At 34.0% G+C, this 19,936-nt stretch overlaps 1 protein-coding gene across 1 annotated transcript; it reads left to right on the top strand.

The window, feature by feature from the left end:
* Positions 1 to 12,994: 12,994 nt before the first annotated feature.
* On the top strand, positions 12,995 to 13,471 carry LOC114274093 (protein FAR-RED IMPAIRED RESPONSE 1-like). The gene has a single exon (XM_028215961.2). It carries the CDS (start codon positions 12,995 to 12,997, stop codon positions 13,469 to 13,471), a length of 477 nt encoding a protein of 158 aa, XP_028071762.2.
* Positions 13,472 to 19,936: the final 6,465 nt, after the last annotated feature.

Below are 19,936 nucleotides of genomic sequence, written 5' to 3'. Positions count from 1 at the left end.
GGGTGAGGTGCTGTTTTGAGAGACCAAGCTTTTCTAAACAAGTCATAATACAATATGTCTATTGCACTGCCTTGATCTACCAGGACTCGTTTTACGTCAAACCATTTCCCAATTCCCACAGTTATAATCAGTGCATCAGTATGTGGGTGATGTATGCCTTCTAAATCTTTTCTAGTAAATAAAACAGTGCACAAGGGGGATTTGGGTGCTGTGCGTGCCTTTTTCGACGCGGGCTCCACTGACATGACCTGCTGAATTTGCACAGCCTTAGCAATCTATTCTTTCAGTGCCTCTTCACGTTCTTGGGCTGCTGTTCCATGGATCACATTTATTATCAGTCGACGTGGGTGCTCAATGTTCAGTTCTGGTAGTGGGTTCCCAGTTCGGTCACTGCTTTATCTTGATCAATGTAATCTTAGAGGTGTCCAGCTGCTACTAGGTCTTCCAAGTGTTGCTTCAGCGCTCTGCAGTTCTGAGTCATATGCCCCCTGTCTTGGTGATAGATGCATCTGAGCTTCTGATTACGCTGAGTCGGATCTCCCAACATTTTCGGCGGCCAAACAAAGAAGGGCTCCCTCTTGATCTTTTCCAAGATACAATAGATGGGTTCCTTGAATACGGTCACGACTACTTTGTGAGATTTGGACTTATCTACCTTATTTACTGTGAGTCCCTGGTGTTCCCCTCGGTCCGTTCTCTTCTTGTGCCGATTTGTTTGTTCTGTGGATGCTTCCTCGATGGGGACCTAGTCATCCTCGAGGCGAGCGTACTGCTCAATCCTAGCACGTAAATCTTTCAGTGCTGTGGGCGGGCGCTTGGTAAGTGACTGTCTCAACTTACTTTCCGGGCGCAGACCATGTTTGAAGGACATAACCGCCATCTGCTCACTGCAAACGTTTTCTTCTAAGTCATTGTACTCTTCCCAATACCTCCTAGCATAACTGCGCAGCATTTCTTCCTACTCCTTTCGGAGACCGAACAGTGTATCTGGCTCTTTTGGGATCTTCGTGTTGGAAAAAAACCTGGCTAAGAATTCTTTGGAGAGCTGCTTCCAGTCATAAATTGATCCTGTGGGGAGTCGATCGAACCAGCGAAGTCTGGTTTCTCCCAAGCTGGACGGGAAGACGTTGCACATCAGTGCCTCATCTCGGCTCTATAGAGACATCATCTGTCTTTAATGGCTAATATGTGTTAGTAGGTCTGACTTCCCATCGTACGATGTGAACTTTGGCAGGGTGAATTTCTTGGGGGGTCTCATGGCCTCAATTTCTAGGGAGAATGGAGAGAAGACAAGCCTATCCAGCGCTCGGTGTTCTCTCTGGTGAATGGTACAGTCTAGATGATCCCGACGTTGTTCATTCTGCTTGTTGCCAATCAGCCAAGTTCGAAGGTCTCGAGGAGGGTATTCAGTCTGTTGGCTAACCATCTTCTGCCTCTTAGCTCTTCTCTGGCGTGACCCACGAGTGTGGCTGCTCGCCGCTTCACTCTGTACCGGGATTGGCTAGCTTTGTTGCCCATACTCATTTCTGGGAAACTTCTTCACTGGTGGTTCTCTGGATAAGCTCCTCCGTCGTAAGCGAGAGGGCTCTGCTTCAGTCTTCTTTTCTGTTGGATCACCCAGCACCCTTTTAAGTTGCGCTTTCAATTCCTGTATCTCCATTCCCATGGAGTCTATGATTCGATCTCTGTAATCTTTTTCCAGAAGAAAGTGATGAGAAGAACCTCCAGCGAAGGGTAGTCGATGCTCGACGGATTCGGGGGTCCGATTATTGTGTCCAGTTTGTTCTTCTGGGACTGTTGGGAGTGCCAAGCCTTTTTCCTTTGTCTTCTTCGTCTATGGAGTATGTGTCGAAGGTGGGATGTCCTCAATCCCCATCGCCGAAATCAAGTGCAGAGCTCAGAGACAATGTGATCCACGTTCACCGCACCAATTGTGCGTATCGGATACCGCACCAGATGAAAGTGGATCGGGGCTCCGCACTCAGTTAGACTATGCAATGATTGAAGTTCTTGCAACAAGACGCACCGTAAGAGCTGCCCGACCGGGGTTGGCTGGATAACCCCTTCGGTGTGGGAATCAGTGATCGGAGAAGAAATGTAGAGAGTTTATTTTTTAGTAAGTGGGGTTCAACTTGGATTGGTTCAGTTACCTTCAATGTGAAGTTAGGGTAGTTTATATAGAACTCCTTGCTTGCTTCCCAAGATGGTTTCATGGAGCTCTGGTGCTGCCAAGTTTCCTTTTAGCATGGCCCACGGTGGGGGACCATCTGGTAGTTGTCAAAGGGTGCTCATACTCATTGTAGTCATGCTGATAACAAATCACATTCTTCTGGTTTAACTGCTTCCGTGATTTTAGGTGTAGGGGACCAACTAAGGTGGCAACTTGCACATGCATATACTCATAGCTTCCACGTTTCTTTGAGAGGTTCCCTCAGCTCGGCGCCGTAATGCCTCAACTCAGCCCTTTGCGAGGCTGCTGTTAGTTTGGGCTAGCCCATTCAGATATTTGTGTGCGGATTCGGCCCACTTTGGTTCTTCTGATGGGTTCAACTCACCAGTTCGGCCCATAGCATGGGTCCTGCAGCTCGGCCCTAGCCCAATATCGCAGCTGGACTGACCTTTCCACTGCGAGTTGGGCCTAAGTGCTTTGAGGACTTTGGTGGACTGTTAGTAATGGAATTGGGCTTAGTTGGGTTGCCCACATGCTCATCTGGCCCATTTGGATTTGGGCTTAGGGGATTGGACCGGCCTAAGGCTTGAGTCCGACCCATTTCATATTTAGCCCCTTCAAATGATAATTTTAACATATCAATAAATAATAAATATTTTGTTTTATTTTATTTTTATTTTTATATAGAAAAATGTTTGGGACCCCCTTCTGGGGAAACCCCCACCACCCCTATAGTGATGTGGACTAATGATGTGTTTGTATTTTTATTTTTTTTTCTCTTTCTTACTTGTACTAATCACAAGTAAGTGAGGATCGTGAAAGTGATATTTTGTGAGAGTCTAAATCATTACTGCTTTATATATAGCTTCTTCCTTCAGGGAAGCGGTCGAGTAACTGGAGGGAAATATGGTGGTTTGACGATGATGGCTATAAAAAAAAGTTGATCGTATCATATATTAGGGGTGTACACAGTCCAAATTGGTTCGGTTCTGAGAAAATTCAAGAACCGAACCGATCCTAACGGTTCTGTGATTTTGAGAACCAGACCAGACTGTTACACTTGTAAAACTGGACCAGAACCAAACTGAAAAAACGGTTCGGTTTCGGTTTGGTTTACGGTTCCAAAAATTTCTATTTACAAGAATAAATTATTAATATTAGCAAAATAATTACTCAAACTAATTACATTTAACTTATGATAAAAACTAATAATATTAAGGCATTACTTAATATTACATATCTATACCATCCTAATATCATTAAAATTATAAAAAATCAATTAATAAAAATAAAACTTGATGTTATATATATATATATATAACTTTTAAAATTCGGTTCGGTTCGGTTAGATTCGGTTCGGTTCGAACCGCGATTTTTTCATAAAATCTATTAATCGAACCGTTTTTATGATTCTCATACTTCTTAATCCGAAACCGAACCAATTCTTAACAGAACTGAACCAAACCGTACGATTCAATCTGATTTGGTTCGAATTACCGATTTGAACGAATTTCTGAACAACCCTATCATATATGCAAAAATTAAATCATGACGTCATAGTGCCCTTGACAATGGCAAAGAAGTGTTTTGTGCGTGAAGCGCATTCTTGATGTCAAAAGTGACCTCCTTCATGATAGAATTGTGAGTCATGTGCTTTGGTTGTTAAGATGGAAAAAAAATAATAAACTAATAATAATAATAAACAAATTATACTCACTCCCTCTAAATTTTAAAATAAAAAAAAAATTAATCTCACATTTTTAATATAATTATGTTCGTCTCTCTTAAAATTTTAATTTATATAGTAATTAAATTATTTTTTATCTTTAATTTGTCAGTTATATAAATTAAAAAAATAAAATTATTATCTTTTCTCTATTGATTTATCCTTGTTGATTTTAGTGCTTATCTATAATTTAGGCCTCGTTTGAGAACATACTTTTTTAATAACTTTTTGACTTTTTAGTTAAAATATAATGTAAAAAAATTAGTATGTTTGGGATGAATTTTTATTTTTTACGAAAAGATGTGTAAAAATTGGGCAAATTACATATACACCCCTCCAGGTTTGGTTAAATTACAGATACCCCCCTGAGGTTTCGGAAATTACATCCCGCCCCCTGAGGTTTGTATTTTCATAACAATTTACCCCCTGAGGTTTATATTTCATAACAAATTACCCCCTAATTTCTTATGCAAATATAGCATTCAGGGGGAAATTCGTAATTTCTCAAACCTCAGGGGGGTATCTGTAATTTTGTCAAACCTGGAGGGGTGTATATGTAATTTGCCCTAAAAAAGAGAGAAAAGAAATTTTTTGATTTTTTGATATAATTATTAACTTTTTAATTTTTTTAATAATTTTTTAATTTTTTAATTAAAATCACCATTTGTCAAACAAAGTCTTAGTTTCAATTAATTTTACTAAAAGATGCGTATATATATATTTTTTAAATGTAAGACAGGTGAGTTTAATTTATCCCCCAAAAAATAATGAATTATTTTGGTGAGGATGTTGATATTTTTGTCAAACTTGGTCAGTAGCATGCCCCCTTGACTTGATAATTCAGAGTCTGCTTGATAATTCTGCTTGATAACACACCTCCGGAAAGGACAGTCCAGGCCCACGCATAGTTTGCTTATCGATTTTGTTTGATCTATTTCCTCGAGGGTGTCCGTGGTTCGGTTTGGATCCGTTCGTATGTATGCAGTTTAAGAAAAAATTAACCCGTAGCCACTCGTAATGCGATTTGTGATTTGTGCAAATAGGATTCGCAGTTACACGGGTGGTTGTGGGTGGTTTGCGGATTGAATTTTTTTTTAAAATTTTTTTGTTAAACCTTTTTTTTTCTCATTTTTTATCAATATTTGTTTTAGACATTTTTCCTCGCATTTTCTAAAATACTCTAATATTAATAATTAATGAATTAAAACTTATAAAAAAACTTATAAAATAAAAAACACAACAAAATAAATTCATAACCTAAATAAGTCGTTCAAGGAAAATGTCTCGTAGCTCAAATTTTGTGGCTCAAAAGTGGCTCAAATGGCCAAAACGACGTCGTTTTGGCCATTTTTATGTTGTTCTGTACTCAAAACGACGTCGTTTTGGCCATTTGAGCCACAAAATTTGAGCTACGTAGCATTGTCGATCATTCAAAATCTACCTTCATCATTAACTTGCATTCATTCTACATTCATCATTCCTAACCCAAATTAAAAAAAGCCTACATTCATCATTCCTAACCCAAATACCAAAAAAAAAGAAGTAATTATTCATTAACTTACATTCATCCAAAATGCAAAAAATAAAAATAAAAATTAAATTAAAAATAAAAATTCATTAACTTACATTCATCCAAAACCAAAATGCAATTAAAAAAAAAAATTGTTGCCAAACTTCATTCAATTCAAGCCCATGAAATAAAATAAAAATATTTCTAAGATATCAAACTTCATCATGAATCATCCAATCCAACTTTCATGAATCCTGAACAAAAAAATATAAACTTTAATATTCAATCTTCATAATTCTTTTGAGAAAAAAAGTGTATAAAAAAGTATATATCATATTCATTACCCACCTTGGTAATCACTTGTAAAACCAGCCACTAGTAAGTGGATAATATACAAGGAGGAGCCACATTTAACTAGCTTCAACAAATTAACATAAATATCATGGCCTTCACAATGCAAATATTTTTCTTCACAACTCTTCTTTTTAAATATAAAAATGACCCACTATTGAACAGCAAGAGTTTTCATCTACTTCATTTACTAATTTCTGATAATTTCAAAACTATAGCTAGCAAACTAATGTCACAGACCTCAAAAAAAAAAAAAAAAAAAAAAGAAAAAAAAAAAAGGAAAAAGAAAGAAGGAACTCTACATGTTAAACTAAGCACATGGGTGAGAAACATAACTTGATTTTGAACAGTTTTGGCCCAACAACTCAAAATTACAATAGGATGTTTTCATGAGTCTCATGTTAAGATAAAACTATGGCTTTTACATAACCATGTGACAAGTTGAAAGCAATAAGCACTATCCAGTTTTTGTTCCAAGTTAATAAGTGGACTTCTCAAAAAATCAGTAACCCTTCTCTTACCATATGGGATAAATCACAGAGATCTTAGTATTATATCTTGAAGAAAATCAAAACAGGTATATGGTTGTTATCATAACCATAAAAGAACCACTTCAAGTTCTCTATCCACAGCCAAAATGAATTGGACATGGGAGTTCATGTTTCCTCATGAAAGGATCATAATATGCTATTATCCATTCTAGGCGAATTGCCAGCAGTAAACTGTTTAATGATTTCTTCTGTCAACTGAGACATTATAATGACAGCAAAGTTTTCAAGTCTTTACTGTTTTAGGGTTAATGGTTTTCTTATTCAAAGAGCTAGACAAGGCAAGAGTCCTAGGCTGCAACTCTTGTGATCTTTAAATTTTACTTTCTTATCAATAAATTCCTACAATATCCCCCTGTTGGCTTCTCATGTTTTCAAAAAAATATGAGTAAGTCAATTCAAGACACCAAACTGGACTGAATATTTCTTATAATTCGTGTCCTCCATATAAAAACTTAACAAGTTGTGCACTACCATTGTTTAGGTGTTGGTGAACTACGTGTGCTCAGATGATGATACAAAGGTGTAGGGAGGTTATAGAAAAGAACAAAACATAATAATAATAATAATAATAATAATAATAAAATCTAAGCAGCTGTAACTAAATCCTGGACTTCATTTAAAGGCTTAAATTTAAGCCAAGTTTAACCCATTATGGTGCAATTCAATACAGATCCAATTTCAATACAGATTCAAAAAAAAAAAAAAAAACTGATTTAATTTCAAAAATTATATAGACACAGATAGATTTATGAACTGATACTCCATTTAATTCAATAGATTTAATTCCAAAAATTAACACATACATTAAATCAAAAATTAAATAAAAAAAAAAAACATACATTCCAAACAAACACAGACAGATCTGTTGCTACAAAAAAAAAAAAAAAAATTAACAGATCTGATATGTTGCAAAATAAATCAAAGATCGGGGTGAGAGAGAGAGAGAGAGAGAGAGAGAGAGAGAGAGAGAGAGAGAGAGAGAGAGAGAGGGGCTTACCTGTGATGTGAGGTCGGTCGGTGCGATGAGAGAGTTGGTTGATCGGTCGATTTTGCGATGAGAGAGAGCCGATCGGTGCAAATGCAAAATTAGAGAGTAAGAGGCTGTGAGATGAGAGAGTGATGGAGACAGATCAGAGACACAGAGATTTGATATGTTGGAAAAAAACCAAAGATCAGGAAGAGAGACATAGACAGAGACTGAGATTCAGAGAGGGGCTTTACTTGTGAGGTATGTGATGAGGTCGATCGGTCGATTGGTCGATTTTGCGACGAGAGAGAGACTCGATCAGTGGGTGCATGCAGTGCAGATGAAAATCGCGAGAGTGAGAGTGAGAGTGAGAGTGAGAGACAGACCGAGAGGAGATAGAGTGAGTGAGTTTGATTAGGTTTTTTTTTTTTTGAATGATCAGATTTGAAGGGGAAAAAAGGGGTTTTTTTGAACAGTTAGATTAAAAAAAAAAAAAAAAAGGTTTTATGCGGGCGGTTGTGGGTCAAACCCGCAACCCGTTCGCAACCCGAAAATTAGATAAAATCCAAACCGCACCCTATCCTAATGTATTTGTGAAACCGTTCATACATGGGCGGTTCGGATCGGGTAGGGCGGTTTGGGCGGGTCGGATGACCCTATGCCCAACCCTACTCGACACATCATTTGATGTGCGAGCACGCTACTCAGCGCTTCACTTTTTAACAATCCAATGGACCTGATTTAGTTTAGGCCTGTAAGAAATGGATTCGGATATGTTTTGGATTCGGATATGTTTTGTTTGCCGAATGTGCAAATTTTATACTGAGCTCACACATTTTTAAAGCTTAAAAGTCAATTTTTCTTAGGTAAGAATGGAGATAGTCATTTTAAGATATGAAATTATTACAGGTCATTAAAAATTAAAATTAATGGTCTATAATAATTATATTATTTTAAACTCGGGCATTTATTCATAAATCTTCTTCGTCTACTTATATTTCACTTAATTTAAATTATTTTTTTATGTTTCAGTAAATCTTATGAGTGACATAATTATCAAAATATCCCTTAATAATAATAGGGTGAAGCGAACATTAATATGCACATTGACAGTGTGAATGTTCTGTGATGTGAACATTCATACTCAAATATGAATATTCACATCATCAAATTACTAAGAGTTTAAAAATATTTATAAAGGTAGGACTGTTCATAAAATACTTTAAATATTAGAATTAAGATTTGGTAGATTAATTGTCCAAATAATAGAATTTATTGAAATACAAGAATATGTTATGAATTAATTGGGATACAAATATTTAAAAAGGGATGTCTTAATAAATTTTCCTTTTAAATTTCAAATTTTTTTTCACTATTTTTTGAATTTGAAGTAGAAAAGTGTTAGCGGCATGTCTATTTCAGAACCTTGGATTATGTAAATCACCTCTCCAATGCAGGCTATTACCATTCCTTTTTGATTTCACACACTTTTTAATATTTTTTTTAGAGTGATATTAGAGATTTTAAATAATTTATTATTATTTTTTTTTTTACCAAATTTCTCACATGGATATGGGTCTCATATCTATGTAAGAGGTTTGTTAAAAAATTTAGAATGTAGTATTTTTCTAGTTTTTATTCTAATATAAAATTTCAATGTTACCATCATGTCCAACTTTCCAAATTATAAACCTAACTGGGGGTCCACCTCGCTAATCCCAATTGACTTAATTCAATTTTGGGAAGTTGAAAATATTTAGTTTTTTTTGTTTTTGTTTTTATTTTTCGTTTTTGTTTTTTGGCATATTTATAAAATTATTTGGGAAGATGAAAATAAGCACTTTTTTGTTTTTTTAAAAATTATTTTAATATAATGTCACATTACTTGCAAAATTATAAATTGATCATATTACCATCATATAATTTTTTCTTTTTCCACACATACGAGGGTATTTTAATAATTCATTTGTTGACTTATTTTTAACTTTCAAAATGCTTTTTACTTAAATAAACTGGTTTTTGACTTTTAAAAATAAGTTAAAAGCAAATACTTTTGAGTAAATTACAAAGACATATCTTAAAATTTATTTAAATTACGAATTACTCTTATAGTTTTAGAAATTACAATATGTCTCTAAAAGTTTCTAATTTCATAACAAATAAGTCTTTTTATTCATAAATCATCAAGTTAATTAACAGTTTTTAATGATGTTAAAATTTTATTTCAATTAATAATTTAGATAATTTTATTATGTATAGGAAAACAGTTAGAAATTTTATTTTTTCAATTAATTCTGTTAAATAAAAAATTCTGACAGAGAGGTATTTATAATTTTTCAAACCACATGGGGCAATTCATATTTTAAACAAACTTTAGAGGATGTATTTGTAATTTACTAAATATTTTTCTTTCTTTCCAAAATAGACCTTAATGAGTTGAAATTGATATTAAAACTTATAGGATCGAGCTAAAATGATTTTTAAATCCATTTGTTAAGTTGGCTAGATTTGAGAACGTTATTTGCAACCCCACCCAACTTCTAATAAATAATATGAAATATATATTATGCTCATTATATATATTAATATTTATATAAAAATATAATTAACTTAGTTTTATTTTATTTATTTTTTTAAAAAGATGTACCTAAAGACAGAAAACATGCTTATACTTATGATGTAAATGTAAATGGTTAAATGATGTAGAACTCGTTTGGTAATGGACTATTTTAATAAAAAAATATTAAAAAAAAATACTCATACAATAAAATTCAAAGATGACTTTCTATTCACTCTATTTTTTTTTGGGGGGTGTATATATATATATATATATATTTTTTGTAAAAAGTCAAAATTCTGCTCGAACATATTGATTTTTTTCCCATCTCATATTTTAAGTTAAAAAAGCCATTTCTCAAACGAGCTTTTTAAATTTGACAATTTGTGGTATAACTTGCATATATGGTATGCACCTCAAAAAAATAAAAATAAAAAAAATAAAATTAACAAATACATTTTCTGCGATTTGCTTAAAATACGAATTGTCCTCCGTAGTTCTAGAAATTACATCACACCTTCTAAAATTTTTAATTTCATAACAAATGGTGCATTTTATCAATAAATTATCAAATCAATTAACAGTTTTTAATGATGTCAGAAATATATTTCAATTAATAATTCAGGTAATTTTATTATTGTATAGGAAAACAGTTAGAAATTTTATTTTTTCGCTAATTCTATTAAATAAAAAAATCATTATAAAGGGAATATTTATAATTTTTCAAAATACAAGAACAATTCGTATTTTAAATATATCTTAGGGGTGTATTTATAACTTACCCAAAAAAAGTATGTATTTTAAAATGACACAATATATCTACACATATATAACAGTTTCGATTTAGAGCACTAAATCGGAAGCTCTAAAAGCGCCGCTAAGGAGCTGGCAGCCAGTAAGGCAAGATGAAGAATATTTGCATATATGGTGCGTGTGTTTCACGCACTGTGTAAAAAAAAATAAAAAAATAAAAAAAATTTACTTCTTTCGCTCTAATGTAAAACACAGATTAATGTTCCATTTTCAAGATCTATTCTTGCCGTCCCTCTCCTCCGTCGTCCATTTCTTCCACCGTCTAGCGTCTTGTCCATCCTCCACCGTCTGGCATTCACTGTCTCCTTCTCCTTCGTCTTCCCTCTCTCGCTCCGAATCTATAGAACTGTCGTCCGGCGTCACTCTCTTCCACTGTCCACTAGGGGTGAGCAATGGATATATTGATCTGCCAAAACCGACCGAACCGACCCGAACCGAACCGATCCGCCGCATTTTGAACGGATGCATGATAACAAGCGGACGGTTGCGGATTGATTTTCTCCAATCCGCCAATCTGGCGGACAGATGGCGGATTTGAGATTCCTTTGGTCGCAACCGAACCGCCGAACCGCGAGCACCTCTAGTAATTTATAAGACTTTGTGTTTTCAGTTTGTTTAAATATTCTGTTTGTGTTTTCAATTAATAAAGAGTTTAAATATTCTGTTGAAAAAAAGTTTTCAACTTGAATATCTTTTTTGAATTGAAAAAAAAAATACTTTATATGGATGAGGCATGCTGTGATTGTAGTATATGGATGAGGCATGCAGTGATTGCGATATTCTAAAGTTTCAAAGTTTCTTACTTTGGATGAGGCATGCAGTGATTGTAATATTTTTTTAAGTCATTGATTGTAATACTTTCTTCTTTTTTTTTTCTTTTTTTTTTTTTGAGAAAGTACACAAGTTGAATTATGTTGAAAATTTATAAAATTTTAAACCGCCAAATCGATTCGCATCCATCCGCTAATCTGCTCAATCCACATCTGCCGGATTGGCGGACGGATGCAGATTGATTTTCTCTAATCCGCCAATCTGGCGGACAGATAGCGGATTGGAAGTTCTGTGGCCGCAATTGACCCGCGCCCACCCCTACCGTCCGACGTCTTCTCCCTCCTCCGCCGTTTAGCATTTTCCTCCAACTTGGACTTCCATGCTCCTCTAGGTCAGTTTGTCTCTTTATGTTATGTCCTCTCTGTTTCAATATTCTTATACATATATATACATGCATATATACACAATAGGAAATCTGTGTTCAAACATATTTTTAATACCAAAAGTCAAACAGATTTTTAATACCAAAAGTTATTATTTGGAACAAACAAAGTTGAAACAGATTTTGAACACAGATTTTGAGTACTCCAGAGCTCAATCTGTTTTTTTTAAAGTTAATCTATTATTCTGTTTTGCAATTTGTTTGGAAACTTATTCTGTTTTTCAATCTTGTTTTTTTTTTTTTTGTTTGGAAATTGTAATCAAATTGAAATACCAGAGCTTGCGTCATGAATTGATTTTTAGAAGGAAAAAAAAAATATTGAAAGGGTACTCCAGAACTGTTTTTTAATACCAAAAAAATTGTTTTTCAAAAGCACAAGTCATTTTGTTTTTTAGACTTGCATTGTTGATGAATATTGAATTGTAATTTTGAATGAGCAGAAATGAAGATTGATTCGAATAGTGGTGAGAATATTTTATTAAATGAGAGTGAAGAAGTTGAGGAGTCTAAGAGGGGTATGTGTTTTAGCTCAAAGCAAGAAGTGTATACATTTCATGCCAAAAATGCTAAACATGTTGGATTTTCCATAGTTTATAAAACACAAGTTTGTGGCGATAATGGAGAATTAAGATATTTTGGTATTGAATGTTCTCGATCGGGAAAGAGAACCAAAAATCAGGAGTAAACCCTCTAAAGCCATCTCTGTCCACAAAAATTGATTGCAAAGCAATGGTACGAGCGACCTTACAAAAGGATGGGAGATTGAATATCAATAACCATATATTTAAATCAAATTTATATTACACAAAATGAATAATTATTCTTAAAATTATATTTGTCATTTATTTTTTTAAACAAATATATTCCAACATATAGTTAACAACATGTTTGAGATAATAACTTTAGAGAACTCAAACCCTTAAGGAAAATAATTATTGTGAAAAATCTAAAAATTTCTGAGATATTGATTTGAGATTATGTTTCAATTTTTACACAATAAATAATAATCTCAACCAAACAATTAAAGACAAATCGACACAATAATTTAACGTGAAAAAATCACAATTGGAATACCTCCAATTGTTAACCATGACCATAATCATGATTTGATTCCCACCGACTCACGTCATTTTGCAATGAATAAGAAAATTCTTACTCATGTGAAGCAAAGATTAGAAATTAATGATCAAGTAGGGATTGGGGTGTCTAGGAATTATAACTCAATAGTTGTTGAAGCTGGGAGTTATGAGTCATTAACATTTGATGAGCGAGTTATGAGGAATTGCATTGACACAGCTAGAAGATTGAGGCTTGGAGAAGGAGATGCCAATGCACTTCAAAAATATTTTTTGAGGATGCAAGCACAAAATTCGAGTTTCTATTATATGATTGATGTTGATACTGACTTTCGCATTAGAAACTTGTTTTGGGCAGATGTAATAAGTCGGATGGCTTATGAAGAATTTGGAGATGTTGTTTCATTTGACACAACTTATCTCACTAACAAATATGATATGCCATTTGCTCCGTTTGTAGGAGTTAACCACCATGGACAGTCGATTTTGTTTGGCTGTGGGTTGTTATCTAGTGAAGACACTGATACATTTGTTTGATTATTCAAATCATGGTTAAATTGTATGTCAGATCATCCTCCAAAAGCTATAATAACTGATCAATGCAAAACTATGCAAAATGCTATAGAAATTGTCTTCCCAAATACTCGACATCGATAGTGTTTATGGCATATAGTGAAAAAAATTCTGGAGAAATTGAAAGGCTATTCCCAATATTAATCCATGTTTGATTGCCTAACTGTGTATGGTTTTGAGAAGCAATTTCAGGATGCCTACACTAATGCAAAATTTAAAGAAGTGCAAGTAGAGATGAAGAGACTACTTTATTATCCGCCGTGTCTGTGAAAGAGGAGGGTTCAATTTGCACATACTTTGTGAAGGAAGTCATCGCAATTTTTGGGAAGATGAAGCATGTGGACTTTATTGTGTATTATAATTCGACTGAAGTTGATGTTCAATGTATGTGTTGGTTGTTTAAATTTAGGGGGTATCATGTGTGCTCACTCACTCGTTGTGCAAGATGCATAAATAAGGTTCTAAATAAATTCATTCTACCACGATGGAGAAAAGATTTGGATAGAAGGCACACATGCATCAAAACCACATACACTGGCTTTGGGGATGATTTCAATACAAAGGTTTATGATAAGATGAACAAAAAATTGATTGGCATTGTACAAGTAGCTGGGAACTTTGAAGGCAAAATCAAAATTATTGACTGTGGGTTGGATGAAATCAAGGCAAGAGTGATGAAAGATGATGAGGGTGGTGGGAGTAATGTACCAGCTTCTAGTAGTAATGTGCCACCTATTACTAGTAATGTACCATCTTCCTCGATTGGGAGCATTAATAGAAAAACAATCAGTAATACGAAGTTGCTTAGTCCTTTGGTTGCTCACCAAAAAGGTCATCCAGTTACTAAATGAAAGGTCGCCAAAGTAGATCAAATAGTGAATCGGTTGAAAACAAGCAAAACAAAACAAATTAAAGGTAAATTTCATAATATTCTCTTTATTTTTTTCAATATTGTATCATTTCTCTCTATTGAACTTATCATTTATCTCTACTCATTCATCTTGGTTAATATAGGATACTAAGGTGCTTGGAGTTGAAGCTCAAACTAGTGCACGTAGAAAGCATTATCCTTGTATGGTTGGAATGCAAAACAGTATGTATGTGCCAATACGTGTACATAATATGAATTTACATCAATCAGTTTATTTTATTTGTCAATAATGCATAGTAAACTGTTTTTTTCATGTCATTGTAATTGAATAGGGAGAAATGGTAAATGCGATTGGAGGCACACCCGGAAGTATGGACATTATGAGAAGACAAAGTTTGATGACTGCTCCAGCCCAGATTTATGGAGTCGACACATCTCTTACCCCATCGGAATGTATTGGAGGCACACCGGGAGTTATTGGCATGGTGCGAACTCAACAATCCATGAGTGCAACGAATCAAATTTATGGAGCCCTACCGTCTTCTTTTGTTGACTTCAATGTACAAATGGACTGAAATGAGTCTCATTTTCGTTAGTTGAAAACTTGTAATTTTAACTTGGAGTTTATTTTGTAATAGGAGTAATTTAATGCATCTTTCTTTATTACTTGATGGAGCATAATTTATGAGATTTATAGAAATTTTATGTTGCTTTGTTGTTATATTTGCTGTCTTGAAAAATCTGTCTTCTAAAACTGTGTTCAAAAACCTGTGTGGAAAAACCTGTGTTGAAAAAGCTATGTTCAAAATATCTGTTAAAAAATCTGTGTTGAAAAACTTGTCTTCAAAAACCTGTGTCCAAAAATCTTACTTCAAAAACTGTGTACAAAAACCTGTGTGGAAAAATCTGTGTACAAAAAACTATGCTCAAAATTTCTGTTAAAAAATCTGTGTTTTCACACAAGTTTTTGAATACAGTTTTTGAAGCAAGATTTTTGGACATAGGTTTTTGAAGATAGGTTTTTCAACACAGATTTTTTCACACAGGTTTTTCAACACAGTTTTAGGAGACATATTTTTCAAGACAGCAAATATAACAACAAAGCAACATCAAATTTCTATAAATCTCATAAATTATGCTCCATCAAGTAACAAAAAAAGTTGCATTAAATTACTCTCACCACAAAATAAACTCCAAGTTAAAATTACAAGTTTTCAGCTAACAAAAATGAGACTCATTTTGGTCCATTTGTACATTAAAGTCAACAAAAGAAGACAGTAGGGCTCCATAAATTTGATTCATAGCACTCATGGATTGTTGAGTTCACACCATGTCAATAACTCCCGATGTGCCTCCAATACATTCCGATGGGATAAGAGATGTGTCGAACCCATAAATATGGGTTGGAACAGTCATCAAACTTTGTCTTCTCATAATGTTCATATTTCCTGGTATGCCTCCAATCGCATTTACCATTTCTCCATATTCAATTACAATGACATGAAAAAAACCAGTTTACTATGCATTGTTGACAAATAAAATAAACTGATCGATGTAAATTCATATTATGTATACGTACCGGCACATACACACTATTTTGCATGCCAACCATACAAGGATAAAGCTCTCTACATGCACTAGGTTGAGGTTGAGATTGAGCTTCAACTCCAAGCACCTTAGTACCTTATATTAACCAAGATGAATGAGTAGAGATAAATGATAAGTTCAATAAAGAGAAATGATACAATATTGAAAAATAAATAGAGAATACCATGAAATTTACCTTCAATTTGTTATGTTTTGTTTTGCTTGCTTTCAACCGATTCACTATTTGATCTACTTTGGTGACCTTTTGTTTAGTAATTGGACGACCTTTTCAGCGAGCAACCAAAGGACTAAACAACATCGTATTACTGATTGTTTTTCTATTAATGCTCCCAATCAGGAAAGATGGTACATTACTAGTAATAGGTGGCACATTACTAGTAGAAGCTAGTACATTACTCCTACCACCCTCATCATCTTTCATCACTCTTGCATTGATTTCATCCAACCCACGACCGATAATTTTGATTTTGCCTTCAGAGTTCCTAGCTACTTGTATAATGCCAATCAATTTTTTGTTCATCTTATCATAAACCTTTGCATTGAAATCATCCCCAAAGCCAGTGTATGTGGTTTTGCTGCATGTGTACCTTCTATCCAAATCTTTTCTCCATCGTGGTAAAATGAATTTATTTGGAACCTCATTTATGCATCTTGCAATGAGCACAACGGGTGAGTGAGCATACATGATACCCCTAAATTTAAACAACCGACACATACATTGAACATCAACTTCAGTCGAATTATAATACACAATAAAGTCCACATGCTTCATTTTCCCAAAAACTACGACGACTTCCTTCACAAAGTATGTGCAAATTGAACCCTCTTCTTTCACAGACACGGCTGACAATAACGTAGTCCTTTCATCTTTGCTTGCACTTCTTCGAATTTTGCATTGGTGTAGGTATCCTGAAATTGCTTCTCAAAACCATACACAGTTAGGCAATCAAACACTTTTTGTTGAGTTGAAGTCAATTTTCTTCTCTTTCTCTACCTTACTTCTCAAGGCATTTTCATATTATTCAACAAATTGCTTTAATGTAGTCTTCGGGTTGACATATTCATCAAAAAAGACATTCATGCTCTCACTTCGTTATGTAGTTAACATGCCAGACCAAAAAATGTCTTTCACATAGACAGGAACCCATTGATGTCGCTCATCATATAATACCCCCAACCATTGATTCTCATAAAGATTAAATTCTGCAATCATCCTTTTCCATCTCATCTCAAATTCATCTTTTGTGAAATTGTCCTACACTGCATTTTGCAAAGCCAACTTCATTGATTCATATTGGGAATAGCTTTTTAATTTCTTCGGAATTTTCTTCATTATATGCCATAAACACCATTGATGTCGAGTATTTGGAAAGAATTTCTATAGCATTTTGCATAGTTTTGCATTGATCAGTTATTATAGTTTTTAGAGGATGATCTGACATACAATTTAACCATGATTTGAATAACCAAATAAATGTATCCATGTCTTCACTAGATAACAACCAACAACCAAGCAAAATCGACTGTCCATGGTGGTTAACTCCTATAAATGGAGCAAATGACATATCATATTTGTTAGTGAGATAAGTTGTGTCAAATGAAACATCTCCAAATTCTTCATATGCCGCCCGACTCATTGCATCTACCCAAAACAAGTTTCTAATTCGAAAGTCAGTATCAACATCAATCATATAATAGAAACTCGAATTTTGTGCGTGCATCCTCAAAAAATATTTTTGAAGTGCATCAACATCTCCTTCTCCAAGCATCAATCTTCTAGCTCTGTCAATGTAATTCCTTGCATTTCGCTCATCAAATGTTAATGACTTATAACCCCCAGTTTCAACAATCATTGAGTTATAATTCCTAGACACCTCAATCCCTGCTTGATCATTAATTTCTAAGCTTCGCTTCACAGGAGTAAGAATTTTCTTATTCATTGCAAAATGATGTTAGTCGGTGGGAATCAAGTCATGATTATGGTCAAGATTAACTATGGTTAACATAAATCTCCTATCCTTTCATAAGGTCGCTCGTACTCTTTCTTTGCAATCAACTTTTGTGGACATAGATGGCTTTAGAGGGTTTACTTCTGATTTTTTGGTTCTCTTTCCCGGTTGAGAACATTCAATCCCAAAGTTGGTTTTTTTTTTTTGTTGTTGTTGTTGTAGTTGATTTGATGGTTGTGAAAGAAAATGTAAAATGATTATAAATTGGATGCGATATTTTATCTTATTAACTATTTTAATCTATTTTGTCTTTTAGTAGACTATTTTAGCCTAATAAACAAACAAATATAATAAATTTCACAAATTTAGCATAATTATACTAATGACCATTTTTAGAAAGATCAAAACAATTAAAACTAAAACAAATGATGTGTGGATACAGGGCTAAGCAATGTGAGATATATTTTAGTGTAAAAGATGTGATAATATCGTCACTTGATTTATACGATTAAGGAATTATTGATGAAAATAAGACTAAATATTATGCTAATTAAAATATTAAGAGAGACTAATGTATTTATGTTAAGCTTGTGAGACTCAGAGTCTGCTTGGGAATAAGTAATTTTAGTGGCTTTTTAGTTATTTAATTATTTTAGGAAGTGAAAAAAGTTTGTCTTTGGAATGATGAATAGATTTTTTGTTGGATTTTGTGTATTGAAATATGTGTTTGAATGATGATGACGCTTTTGAGTACACTCTCTGAGTCTCAGAGTGGAACAAGGAGGTCTTTTGTAATATTTTTAAAAGGAAAAGACATTTATTGGCTAGGATTGAAGGCATCCAAAGAGCTTTGACCAATAACTTCTCTCATAATTTACAGATCTTAGAAAAGGACCTCATTAAGCAATATAATGTTACTCTGTTCCAAGAGGAAATGCTTTGGTTTCAAAAATCTAGATCTAAGCAATATAATGTTACTCTATTCCAAGAGTAAATGCTTTGGTTTCAAAAATCTAGATCTAAGCATATCTCCCTTAGAGATAGAAACACCTGGTATTTTTATTTGTCTACAATCAACAAGAAAAGGAAAATTAAGATTAACGAGAAAGAAGGAATCAAGGCTATTATTTTAGATTACCTCTCTAATCTCTTCAAAAGAACTGATACTCAGATTCTTGATCATTGGAGAAATATTGCACAAACCTGTTTTACTAAAGAAGAGAATGATGAGTTCATGAAACCCATATCTAACCTTGAAATCTTGCGAGCTGTCAAGGATATTGGTGCCTTCAACGCACCAAGAAAGGTTGGCATGCAAGCTATATTCTATCAGAAATATTGGATCACTGTGGGTAAATCTATGTGTGACGTTGTTTTAAAATGCTTTCAAAATAATAAAGTGCTTGACAAGGTTAATGAGACCCTAATTGTGTTGATTCCCAAAATTGATAACCTTGAGAGTATCAAGTAGTTTAGACCCATAAGCCTCTACAATGTCTCCTATAAGATCATCACCAAGCTTATTGTTGGTAGAATCAGACCTCTCCTGGATAATATTATTAGCCCAAATCAAAGTAGTTTCATCATTGGGAGAAACACCACTAATAATATCATTATCACACAAGAAATCATTCATACTTTGATAAACAAAAAAAGCAGAGGGGGTGGTATGATATTTGAGGTTGACCTGGAAAAGGCCTATGATAGACTATCCTGGGACTTTATTAAAGATACCTTAAATGAATTCAAACTCAATGGCAATTGGACAGATCTGATTATGAGTTGTGTCACCAATAATCAATCTGCCATCCTCTAGAATGGTGAAATCATTGAGGGAATCTGTAATGAAAGAGGCCTTAGACAAGGAAACCCTCTCTTACCTTATATCTTTGTAGTTTGTATGGAAAGATTGTCTAATATGATAAACTCTAAAGTTAGTGAGGACTCCTGGAAGGTATAAAAGCTTCAAAAAATAGCCCTTCTCTATCCCATCTTTTTTTT

The sequence above is a fragment of the Camellia sinensis genome, chromosome 5, assembly GCF_055761805.1.
Source record: "Camellia sinensis isolate YWXY chromosome 5, ASM5576180v1, whole genome shotgun sequence".
Taxonomy (NCBI): domain Eukaryota; kingdom Viridiplantae; phylum Streptophyta; class Magnoliopsida; order Ericales; family Theaceae; genus Camellia; species Camellia sinensis.
Note: the sequence above shows the minus strand (reverse complement) of the source record. Positions and strands in the feature narration are given on the sequence as shown.

What these genes read in the sequence shown, in the direction of transcription:
- LOC114274093 (XM_028215961.2), top strand. Translation starts at nt 12,995, where the DNA reads ATGAATAAGAAAATTCTTACTCATGTGAAGCAAAGATTAGAAATTAAT.